This window comes from Spermophilus citellus (genome assembly GCF_964194105.1).
Source record: "Spermophilus citellus genome assembly, chromosome: 16".
NCBI lineage: Eukaryota > Metazoa > Chordata > Mammalia > Rodentia > Sciuridae > Spermophilus > Spermophilus citellus.
The window spans coordinates 71,217,289-71,229,798 of record NC_138196.1 but is presented as its reverse complement, the minus strand read 5'-3'; the positions used below and the strand labels follow the sequence as shown (position 1 = coordinate 71,229,798).

At 36.1% G+C, this 12,510-nt stretch overlaps 1 protein-coding gene across 7 annotated transcripts in view; it reads left to right on the top strand.

Annotated features, from left to right (window-relative positions):
- PSD3 (pleckstrin and Sec7 domain containing 3) overlaps positions 1-12,510 on the top strand; it is a gene marked incomplete at its 3' end in the record, with an annotated part of 568,898 nt that overhangs the window by 460,061 nt on the left and 96,327 nt on the right. For all 7 annotated transcript variants that reach the window (XM_081269548.1, XM_081269547.1, XM_081269545.1 and 4 more), the window contains one exon: positions 6,291-6,484. In XM_081269548.1, the coding sequence (XP_081125674.1) occupies positions 6,291-6,484 (194 nt within the window). The remainder of the gene's footprint in view (positions 1-6,290; positions 6,485-12,510) is intronic.

Sequence of the window (12,510 nt, the reverse complement as noted above, 5' to 3'; positions counted from 1 at the left end):
TGGGGTGGACCTAGACTACCACTGAGCCACATAGTTCATTACTGATGGAACAGATTGTTGTGAAGAATGTTTTGCAGAATTTCTTAGGTCAGCAGGTATTGAGATGGTTGTAATCTCGGCAAAAATACTCACTTAGGATTCTTTTTTAATATGTCCAAAATATTTATGCATGAATCGGACTTGTTCTAACAAGCAAGACGCAGAGCTCTGTTGCTCTCCATTTTACTTTAACAAAGATTAGTTTATAATCCTGAAAATGCCTTGGTCATTCAGAGTATAAGAAAGTCTCAGTAGGCCGTTTACTGTGGAAATGAGTGAGCCTTATAGAGTTCTTTGTCATCAGTACTGTATTGATTTATGTCTGCTCCTATACAGAATTGAAACAGCCTGTCTGTAGGCACTGACACTTATCTATGAACAAATAAATACAACTCTGTAATGATGCAGTCAGGAATAATGTGAATCCTAGTATAAAAAAGGTCATTGGCTCATATTCTCAGTCAATTCCATGTCTCAAACAAACATTGGTGTAGAATCTTCTCAGAAATGGGAGATGTTATAGGGAAAAGGGCAAGGATTATAGCAGTGGGGGTGCGGTTTTGGGAAAGTCCTCACAGTATTACTACTGATGTCGCTTCTGCCCTGGAAGTCACTGCCAACACAGTTCCATATATTGAAGATTCAAGGACAGCCACCACAGACAGCATCACCTGTATCTGGGAGCAGGATACATTTCTGCCCTCAGAGCCCCATGAGAGGGATCATTAACCTTACAGTAAATATCCAGAGTACTTGTTTTGGAGGATGATATTTTGGACCTTCACTTGTTAGGGCTTTACTGGGATGTACTTTGTTGAATGTTTTCTCATTGATTTTTTTCGTAGTAGAATGTCTTTCCGTTTTTAATATCCAATGTCATAGAAAATATAAACCTCTGTAAACATTTTCCTTTTCAAAAGAAATGTCATAAACGTTGTGTAATTTTTTTTTAGTAGCCTCATTATAAAAGTAAGAGAACCAGGTGAAATGAGTTTTAAATGTATTGTTGTTTGATCCTGTTCAGAATATTCAATAAGTAATGCAAATAATTACTGAAATATTGTTCTTCTCTGTACTAAGTCTTTAGAAATTAGACTTAATTGTAATTTGGACTTACCCCATTTCAAATTGACTTTTCACATATGGCTAGTTTCTACCACATTGGAAAGCAGAACACCATAAACTTCTTTTGGCTGATGTTTATGTAGAAAAGGTACATATTTGCATCCCTTAACGTTCAGGACAATATTTTAAACAAGACAGGGTGTGGGTAAAGTCTCAAGTGATTTACAGATGTAGTCATTAAAACATCCATCATTTGTAGTCGTTTGAAAAAAAGTGCTCAAAGTTAGTAGAGAATTTCATTGGGCTGGAATGTTGCTAGTTTAATGAGGAACTTTTACAGCTTAAAAGCATTTGTTAAACAGTTATTGGAAACATACCAATATTTTAAACATTTTATATCATACGTGATTATCTACATTGGAATTTTTACTGTGTTTGGGGAGTGACTTGGGGATTCATATCTAATCATCTTCCCTTTTCAGTACTAGAAACTACATATTTGTAGTGCTTTGTGAGCCATCATCTGACTTTCTGCAGTGGATTATTTGCAGGATCCAGGAGTTGCCTTTGGCACCAATCTTAGTTCTGTAGCTCTTTTTAAATTGTGTTCATGGCCATCAAAATCCTAGGGTTCTTTTTAGTACCTCTGGGTTCTTCAGGATTTTGATTCTGTATTCATTTTTAAATGTTTTAAACTTTGTTTTAATTTTTAAAACATTTTAAAATGTCTTCCAGTTGAAAATACAAAATGTTTTTGCATGTACTAATCCTTCAAGTGTTCACCCACCAGCATGTTGATTTCTGGCATAGACTTGAGATAAAGTTCTTACCAGCATCTCACTATTCTATTAAAGATTTCTCCCAAGTTTGCAAATTGGGCCTTTAAAACAAAACATTTGCCATTTGCTGCTGCTTTTCTGTATGAATCAGCATTTCTACAAAACTGTAACCATCTAAAATACAAAATTTTTAAAATGCTAAGGCTGACCGTTAGAGTTATACACAATAACTAAGTTTCACCTTTCTAATTGATTTTTATAATACATATTATACATTAGAATCACAAATGTTTTGTTAACTTTATATGCTAAACTTTAGTTTATTCCCTCCAAGATACATATTGATCTGCTTAAAATCATGTTTGGAAACAATGGCTATTGTAATAATTTCTTTGGCTCTTGATGTTTAAAACATCTATTCTGTTTCCCAGAATAATCATTATATTTTTCTAGTGACAACTCCTACACACTGAAACCATCAATAATCCCCAGTACTGAGGGCAGATTTATGATTAAGTCATAAAGTCGAACAAATGATAGTTCATTAATTCTTGTGTAATCTGTGTCCTGTTTTCTTTTGAAATATGACAGCAATACATTCAGTGAGATCACTCTAGATTGCCATTTTATGAAAAATAAAACTCAAAAATTCATTATTTTTTTATCCTCAATTTACATATTTATAAAGCAATCAAAATTGTTTTGAAAACAAACATGGCTTTCATGTGCTTCATGTGAATGTATGTTAAAATTTTTGACATAAAAAACTGATGCATATTCCTTAATGATTATCAAGTGTAATAAACTAAGGTAGTGCAATGATAAAAGTACCTAGTATTAATAAGCATCTTGTAAATAGGTAAAGTTGGAAGGTGATATATTTATTCTCAGGTATAGGGATTTTAGATTACTCATGTCAAAAAATTACTTTTTGTAATTAGTTGCATCAGCACCAAATTATCTATCACACAGTGCGGTGGTCCTCTGTAAGCAAGATTTGACTGTGAATGTGGTGATTTTTTTTTTAATGCAAGGGATTTTTTTTATTTCTCAAATTTATTATACTAGTGAATATTTTTTTTTATTTTTAGTGGACAAATAATTTTTTTCTTCATGGGTCACAATGTGATATTTTCATCGATGTATGCATTGCAGAAAGATTCATTCTAATTTTTTGTAGGGTAGTTAAAAATTTACTCTTTTCTAATATTTTGGAAATTTAAAATGTATTATGATAAACTATGGTCCCCGTGAGTGCCATAGATCCCTAAAACATTCCTTCAGCCTAAAACTTTGTACCCTTTGATAAACATCTTTGCCTGCCCCACCCCTCTCTCTGCCCCCATCCTCTGATAACCATCTTTCTTTTATGAGATCAACTCTTTTAGATTCCACATGTCACTGAGATCATACAACCCTTATCCTTCTATGCCAGGCTCATTTCACTTAGCCTAATGTTCTTGAGTTCCATCCACATTGTCCTAAAAAATATAATTCCTTTCTGTATCACAGATGTGTATTGTTACTGAGTATAGAGTAAGTCCCCCTTAATCTGCAGGAGATAATGTTGCTAGACTCACATTGGCGTATCTGTGATCAGGTTAATTTATAAATCAGGCACAATAAGAGATTAATAATAACATAATTATAATTTTAACAATGTATTATGAGAAAAGTTATGTAAGTGGAGTCAGTCTCTCTCCTCTCCCCCCCCCCCCTCTCTCTCTCTCATATCCTTCTATACCACACTGTCCTTTTTCTCATAGTAATGTAACCCTTGGTTCAGTCCAGGGCTAATCATAGGTAATTGAGACCTCAGAAAATAGGATGGTAGGTGAGTGGGAACTCTTGCTGTATGTACCACATTTTCTTTATTCATCCATCCATCCATGGACACAATTTAAATTGCTTCTCTACCTTGTCTGTTGTGAATAATGCTGAAACTCACATTGAAATGCAGATGTTTCTTCATTATTCCAGTTTCCATGCTTCTAAATTTATGCCAAAAATGTGATTTCTGGATCACATAATAATTCTATTTTTAATTTTTCAGGTAATTGGTTCAGTTTTCCATAATGGGTGTACTGATTCCCATCAGCATCCTATAAGGATCCCCTTACTACACACCCTTGCCAGCATTTATCGTTGGTTGTATTGTCTTGATCATAGCTGTCCTAATAAGTGTGACATGACATCTCATTGTGGTTTTTAGTCACATCTCCCTGATAATTAGAGAGGTTGAGGTTTTTTTCATTTATCTGTTGGCTACTGTTATCTCTTGAGAAATGTTCTTTCCCATTGTTTGATAATGCTGTTTTCTTGCTGTTGAGGCCCTTTTGGATGTTGGGCACGGTGTGTGATTTGAAGTGTCTTCTCCCTTCTGAGGCTGTCTCTTCACTCTGTTAATAGTTGATAAAACCCTGTCTCTCATAGAAACTAGAGCCTATCCTCATATCTTTTAATAAGTGAAGAGCTAAACAAACACATATATCTGTAAAATGAAATAGTGCTTCACAATAACAAAGAATGAATTATTGATTGGCATGTTAGTACGGATGAATTTGCATTTTGCCAAATAAAAGAATTCATTTACATTCCATGTTAAAAAAGGCAAGACTACAGGCAAGAAAATCAGACCTCTGATTGCCAGGTAGTGGTATAATCCAGAGAATAATATAAATGTCCTTGATTTTTGTACCAAAGAATGTAAAATTCATGAAGGAACCATTCGATCACCACAATAATAATCATCTCAGGCAAAATCCATTTGTGAATGCTAATGTTAATGGGCAAAAGCTAGAGAAACAGGATGTTTGCATAGTTGGCAAAATATTTTCCCCTAAACATTTATATAAGAAAACTGTCAGATATTACCTTAACCAAGTAATCATGGTTAATATCACCAGCTATAAAACCTAGACCCCCCCTGAGTCCATTGCATTTTGTTGTATCCTCCCCCGCAAAATGCACAGCCTCAATCGAGTCATGAGGAAACATCAGACAAAACTAAGTTGAGGATGTTCTGCAAAATGATTGACCAGTGCTTTTCAAACTGTCAAGTCCAAGAAGAACCAGGCAAGGTTGAGCAACTGTTACAGGCTGGAAGAGACAAAGGAGCTGTGACAACCAAATGCGCCGTGCAATTATAGATGCAATCCTGGAATAGAAGAATAAATTAATGAAAAAAACCTGGTGAAATCTGAAAGGAGTCTCAAGTTCAATGCATAGTATTTTACTAATGTTAAATTTTTAGTTTAGAAAAATTTACTGTAGTTATATAAGATGCTAACAGGAGAAACTGAGCATATGGAAACTCAATGTACTATCTTTGAAAATCTAAAATTATTTCAAAATAAAAAATATGGATGTTTAAGAGTCCAGTTTTACTTTCATATATTTCAGAATTACTTATAAAATAGCAGTGGATGAGAAGGCTATTTTTCTTTCGACTACCACCATCATCAGACATACTTGATGATTTTTAATCTTGTGATTTATTCAAAATGTTTTGGTAGTGATTATTTTGGTTGAAGTTTTAATAAAAGATTCAATAAGCAGGGTTTGATAAGAAACCACAGGTGACTCTAGAAATAGAAAAAGCTGAGGAAAAGCAAATGCCTTTATTATGGTGTTTTGTTTTCCAGGGGCGTATCAGAGCTCATTGACTTCCCTCTTCTTTGTTAACCGATAAGGTCATTGTTCTCTGCCTCCTCTGTGCTTTGTATATGTTATAGTCTCAGGTTTAAACTTGGTGCACTTGTAGGATCAGGGATTCAGAAAAGAGAGGCAGTTAGGGGTTTTCTCAGTGGCTGATAGGGTGCCCCACGCTTATGTGGTGGTTGAGACAATGGCACCTGTAAGATGTCATGGCATCATCTAAATCATGGACAGGAGGCACCTGGGGTTTTGATATTAAGAATTAGCCTGGTTATTTGGCAGATATAGTTCAGTATTACTCAGTGGACTCAGTCTGTAATTATTTGTTGTTTTCTATATGCCAACCTGTGCTAGGTCCTGCAGAAATACAAAAGTTGAAATCATGATTCCTGTCGAAAAGCGTCCACTGGTTTAGGCATCGTTGTGGGTGGGAAGAGCCCAGGTTTTAGAATTTTACAGTTATACCCTCATCGTCTCTTGCTTTAATTACTGAGTCTTAGCCCGGTATATACGTTTGGACTCGCTGATTGTTTCCTTATCTGTACTACAGAATGCTATATTGATCTTACTAGATTGTCATGATCATTAATCCTCTCACATAGGAGGCCCTTTCATAAATGGCTATTATCATGGTGATTTGTTTTCAAGAGGGGCCTTGTTAGAAAGCAAGGGAGTTTACACTGTTTTTGTGTTTGTTTGAATATTGTGGTAGTTGCTTGGCTCAGTCTTTATGTGTTTTTTCCCTCTTAGAGATGACGAAGAGAAAAAAAAGTCCCCCTCAGAAGGCACTGATGAGAAGGCCAATGGAACACATCCAAAGACCGTCAGTCGCATTGGGAGCACGACCAACCCATTCTTGGACATTCCTCATGACCCAAATGCTGCTGTGTACAAAAGCGGATTCTTGGCTCGGAAAATCCATGCAGATATGGATGGAAAAAAGAGTAAGCTTCATTTGTTGTTTTGTTTCATGTGCTTTAGCTTAAATTTTAAAGTGAATTTGTTTGAAATAAAATTATGGATGAAGAAAAATCATGTTTATTTAGAGAAATAAATAAATAAAATGTTCATTTAGAGAAGTGTTCTTGAGAAAGTCTCTAATCCTAAATCAGAGATCCACTGTAGCACTGATCTTCTCTAAGCAGAATGGTTTAGAACTCAAGAAACGGATGACTTCTTACAGAAGACTTATTTCTCAGATTCTTATTCATTATGTTTCGTGGTTTCAACAAATAATACTGTCTGTCTGCTCTATGCTAGGCACCAAAAATAATAGGATGGACAAGATCCCTCTCTTCATGGAGTTCACATTTCTAGTGGTTGAAGAAAAGATGATTTATAACACAGATTAAGCAATGACATAAGGTCCTAGGAACAAAGGGAGAAGGGGGAGATTTCATATCTAAAGCATGTGTGGAGTGGATGGCCTTGATGAGACGAGCAGGTGAGATGTAGAAGAGCATGGCATGAGTAGTATTGGGAAATTGAAGGAATCCCATCCCAATTTCTCCATGGAGTATGAGATGTTGATTATCTTCTGATAGATAATGGTGTTATCTGGTAGATAATGTTTAAAGCTTGGGAGGAATGGAATATGTTTACACAGTTAGAATAATTGCAGAAAGTCAAATAACAATTTGATATAGTTGAATGGTTTAAGACAAACTGATGTATGTGCTCAAAATGAGAGGACTTTACCTCTGTGGTGTCCCTGCCCTCCTGCATACACAGATGTGGAATAACATGGAGGGGGATGCACAGTACCTTTGTTTTTAATCTGTGACTGGACATTTTGACTTAAGGTGTTAGCAGATTCTATTAGGTTGCATTCAAGGGAAGCATTGTCTTGGAGTGGTTTTAACAGTGAATGTGATATTAAGCAAGTTTCTTAGTGTTTCCAAGTTCTTTAGGAGTACCTCCACCATATTTTCTGAACATCTTATTCACTAGCCTAGGAAGCTACTTAATTTTATCTAACAACATTGTGTGAGTTCCTATAACTGCAAGTGATGGCAAGTCAATCTAACTTAGAAAAAGGTCACACCTAAAGATGAAGAATTATGAGGACACCCTCTCCATTTCTATATGTATACAATTTTGTATGTTAGCTTTATTCTTTCAAATGGGGCATTTTATACATGGCTGGATATATGGCTGTTAGCAACATGAAAGATCATGTACTCAGTTTTGACACTGAGGAAAATTTTCCTTCTGCCCTTTAGGACAGGATTCTGATCGGTATGACCAAGCAGATGAAATACCTTGATTGACACCATCTACTTTATTGCAGTATTGAGATGAAAGTTTCTTCAAGAAGGAATGAGATACAGATCTCACAAAAAAGGGATATTTTGTTGGCAAACAAAGGATTAGATATCCTTCTCTTTGTTTGAGCATGCACATACATTGTGTTTGAACAATGCATTAATCATAGTAAAAATTTCCATTTATAACCACAGATATACTTTGCAGCATGCTATGTCCAGCTGCAGCTTCTATTGCCAAGGATAAAATTGGTTGGCTGTGTATATTCTCTCTAGTTTAGGTATGAATAGAGTGCCAATCTATGAACTAAATGAAAAATATAGAAATATCTGATATACCTACTACATATAAAGTACTGGAGGCAAAAAACAACAACAAAAAACAGAATAACACAGTTTAAAATGCCAGCTCAAAAAAAGGCAAAAAAAAGGAAGCAAAACAACTCCCACTGATTCAAAATATGCACAGCATCCTGCTAGACAAGGAGAACAGAGTCACCCATGTGAGCATCCCTCATTGATGCACTTCCTGGCAGTGGATTGGCTTGGCTGGTTAACTTATTTCAGCATCCTCAGGCTCTTCCTCCTGAGGGAAGTTCTCTTTGTGTTCTGTGTTCCTGGGCCATCTCTGAGGATTATTGGAGAGGATTGCTCTGCTGGAGGCTCTGATTCCTGAGAACCCAATGCACGTGAACGTGAAATCCAAGGGTTGCCTGGCAGCTGAGCTTTCACAGACCCCTTGTATCACACTGGAAGTTTCCTGCCAGTACAACTCCTTTAAATCCTCAGTCAATAAGAACAGAGTAGGGACGAAGAGCATGAGAAGAAGATTAACATTAAACAGGGATAAGAGGTGGGAGGGAAAGCGAGAGGGAAGGGAAATTGCATGGAAATGGAAGGAGACCCTCAGGGTTATACAAAATTACATACAAGAGGAAGTGAGGGGAAAGGGAAAAATAATACAAGGGGGAGAAATGAATTACAGTAGAGGGGGTAGAGAGAGAAGAGGGGAGGGGAGGGGAGGGGAGGGGGGATAGTAGAGGATAGGAAAGGCAGCAGAATACAACAGACACTAGTATGGCAATGTGTAAATCAATGGAAGTGTAACTGATATGATTCTGCAATCTGTATACGGGGTAAAAATGGGAGTTCATAACCCACTTGAATCAAAATGTGAAATATGATATGTCAAGAACTATGTAATGTTTTGAACAACCAACAATTAAAAAAAATAAATAAATAAAAAATAAATCCTCAGTTAACTACTTTGAGAATTTCTGATTGGTTAGGACAATCATAAATGTCATGGGACATTTTTGTCTTTCGGGCAGCTAAAGAAATTCTGCCTGTTTCTCAAAGAAACCTGCCTCTGCTGTTTTGGTCTCCTGTCTCATATCAGAGGTCAAAATTCAAAGACGGGATAAGACCCTGCCAACTGGGCTCCAGTTTCCAGGCTTTATTCCTGTCAGTTAACTTATCCTTGGAGGAATTTTCACCTCCGAGTTAGAGGGATATTGGACATTTTACCCTTCTTTAATTCCTCAGGCTCTTCCTGGTGATCTTCGTTATGATTTTCTGGGGTCTCCAAATCACTTTAGAGTAGTCAGATAATTTAACCTTTCCAGTATAGCAAAGTGCATGATTTCTAATAATTCTACATAAACTAAAAATTGCCAATTTAAAGTGTACAGTTTGAGTTATTTTGAAGATTACTTGGTCTAAACTTAATATAGCCACTTGAACTTCTTTTCAGCTTTTTTATGCTATTTTCCCAGGTTTTAATTTTAATCTCTGGTTTTATCTTTTAAAATGTCTTCTTTTATATAGCATGTTGGTGGGGCTTGCTTTTTACCTGAGCTCATACTCTTTGTCTAGATGTTTGACTACTTACTTACTCGTACAGTTGATTTTAAATCTGCCATCTTGCTGTATTTTCTTGTGCTATTTGTTCTATCTGTTCTTTTTTTCCCTTTTTCATTCCTTCCTGTTTAGGATTAGTTATTTTTTGTGATTTTGTTTTTCTTCCCTTGATTTATTGACTGTACCCTGGTTGTCTTAGTGCCAGCTGTAGGGTTTACACCACATCATTAACCTGTCTTCGTTCCACCTTCAGGTTATACCCTTGGTATGTAGTTGGAGATCCTTGCATCAGGTTTCTTCCATTTCTCCCTTGCTGGCCTATGTACTGTTCCCATTTCTTTTATTCTTTGTCGTAAAATTCACAGTAGCACATTATTAACATTTTTTTCTTTGAAAAGCAATTTATTTTTACTTTTACCCCCATGCCTATCAGCAAGAAATTTTTTCATGTTTTATCAGTCTGAAAAAGTCTATATCCTGCCTTGATTGTGGGAACTTATATTCAGTGAGTTTAGAATTTTTTTTTTTTTTTACTGTCAGTCTTTGTTCCTCTAACCTAATGCTGTTCCCTGCCTCTGGATGCTTTCATTTTTTTTTTCCTTTGCCTCTGGTTTTCAGCAATTTTATTATGAACTGCCTTATTGTAAATTTCTTTGTTTTCCTTGTTTGGTGTTTTTGGTGTTCTTGGATTTTTGGCTTATGTTGTTTTGTTTTGTTTGTATATATATTTTTAAACTCTTTAGGAAGTTTTAGCCATCATTTTTTAAAGTACCCACCTTCCTTCTGAGACTTGTTTTCTGCATGTTAGATCTCTTGATACTGCTCCAACACTTCCTTGAGACTCTGTTTTAGATACCTTTTTTCTTTTTTTCCAACAATTTTTGTCCTATCATTACTTTTTAAATAATAATTTTAATTTTCAAATTTACTACCGTATTTTTCATTTTATAGATAGTATTTCTTATCTTTGAACTTAGCTGGAATCTTTGTATTCTCCATTTCTCTGCTTATCAGGCTTATGTTTTTCTTCATGTCACTGAGTATATTTATGATTTTTGTAATACCTGTTTTAAGGGCCTTCACTTCAAAACCCTTGTCTGTCATTTCTGAAACTATTACATTGATTATTTTTTTTCTCTCTGTCATACTTTCCCTTTTCTTTGCATTCCTATTAGGTTTTTGTACCAGGTGGTTTGTACCAGGGATTAACCCATGGAGGGGCACTTAACCACTAAGACACATCATCAGCCTTTTTTAATATTTTATTTAGAGACAGGATCTCAGTTTCTTAGGGCCTCACTAAATTGCTGAGGCTGGCTTTGTATTTGCAATCCTCCTGCCTCTGCCTCCTGAGCCACTGGGATTATAGGCGTGCACCATCCCAGCCAGCTCTAATAGGTTTTATTTGAATACCAGAGATTATACATTTTCCTTTTTTCCTTAAGCTCTTGGGCATACATACACACACACACACACACACACACACACACACACACACACATATTGATGTTGGATTTTCTGCTGATCTGCTGATAAGTAAATTGTAGACAAACCAAATTCTTAAATTCTTTAGAAGCTTGCCTTTATCTTTTTTGTTATCATGGATCTAGAACAGCCTTTACTCTGGGACTTCTTTAGTTTCATTAATAAAACATTATTATTCATCTTCAGACTACCCAGTCAATGCTCCATATATTACAAAGTCCACTCTGGCTGATGAAAACACAGATTATTCCAGGCCTCTGTGAGCTCTTGAAATTATTCATTTTACAATTGCTTGGTGATTCTTTCCCATGCCTTATCTACTTTTCCGTTGTGCTCAGATTGATGCTCTAGCCAAGATCTTAGAATTTCTCTTCAGTTCTGCAGAGCTCTTACTTTGTACATTTCTACCTCCAATCTTACTCTACTCCAGTCCCCTCTGCCTCACCAGACTGTCTCCTCAAGTCAGCAGACTAACAAGCTGTTTAGATACTTCCTTTCATTAAGAGGGCTAGAAAACTTGCTCCAAGCAGCAGTGGGCTTGCCTCAAGTGTTTCTTCCTCTTCAGGATCATGGTCTAGTGCTGCTCTTGTACAGTGTCTAAAACCTGTGGTTTTATATATTTAACATATAATTTTATCTAGTTGCTATAGTAGGACAGTTTATCAATCCCATTTGTTAAGAAATGTCTTTTGGATTGCTTATGGAAATGATAAGGAATTCTGCACATTCAGGTACAAGCAAACTGTTTGGTTTTTGTATTTGGAAATTCAGAAAGTGGTTTATTTCCTTCCCACCTAAAATCTTTTCTTCTTCCCCCTTGTGTTGAACTTTCAATCATAGCTGGTTGACCTTGTTGGTGTAAGCCATCAGCTGTTACTGTTCCTTAGAAGTGCCCCACAGTGCCTGAACCGTTTCCAAGTGCTTTTCCCTTCCTCTTGTGAAAGATGGTCACTGTACGTGAATTTGGGAGAGGTGTTTTATGAAGTACTCATATGTCATGTGCAATACATACATCATTTTTTATTTCCAATACAAATAGCTGGGTGCCATGGCACACACCTATAATCCCAGTGAGTTGAGCTGAGAGAGGAAGATTGTGAGTTCAAAGCCAGCCTCCCCCCCCAAAAAAAAAAAAAAACAATGAGACTGCTGGAGAAGCTACAAGTAATTTTGAGACGCCTTCATGATGATACTTTTTGTAATTCTGTTGTCAAGTCTGTAAACATTTATTTGGGTTCAGCATGTTCAGTAGAGCTAGACCTAACTTACATTTACACATGTGCATAAATATGTCAAGGTGCTCTGATGACAGATATTACTCTAAGTTTCTAATAAGTAAGGATTTGGGTCAAAGTCCTCTT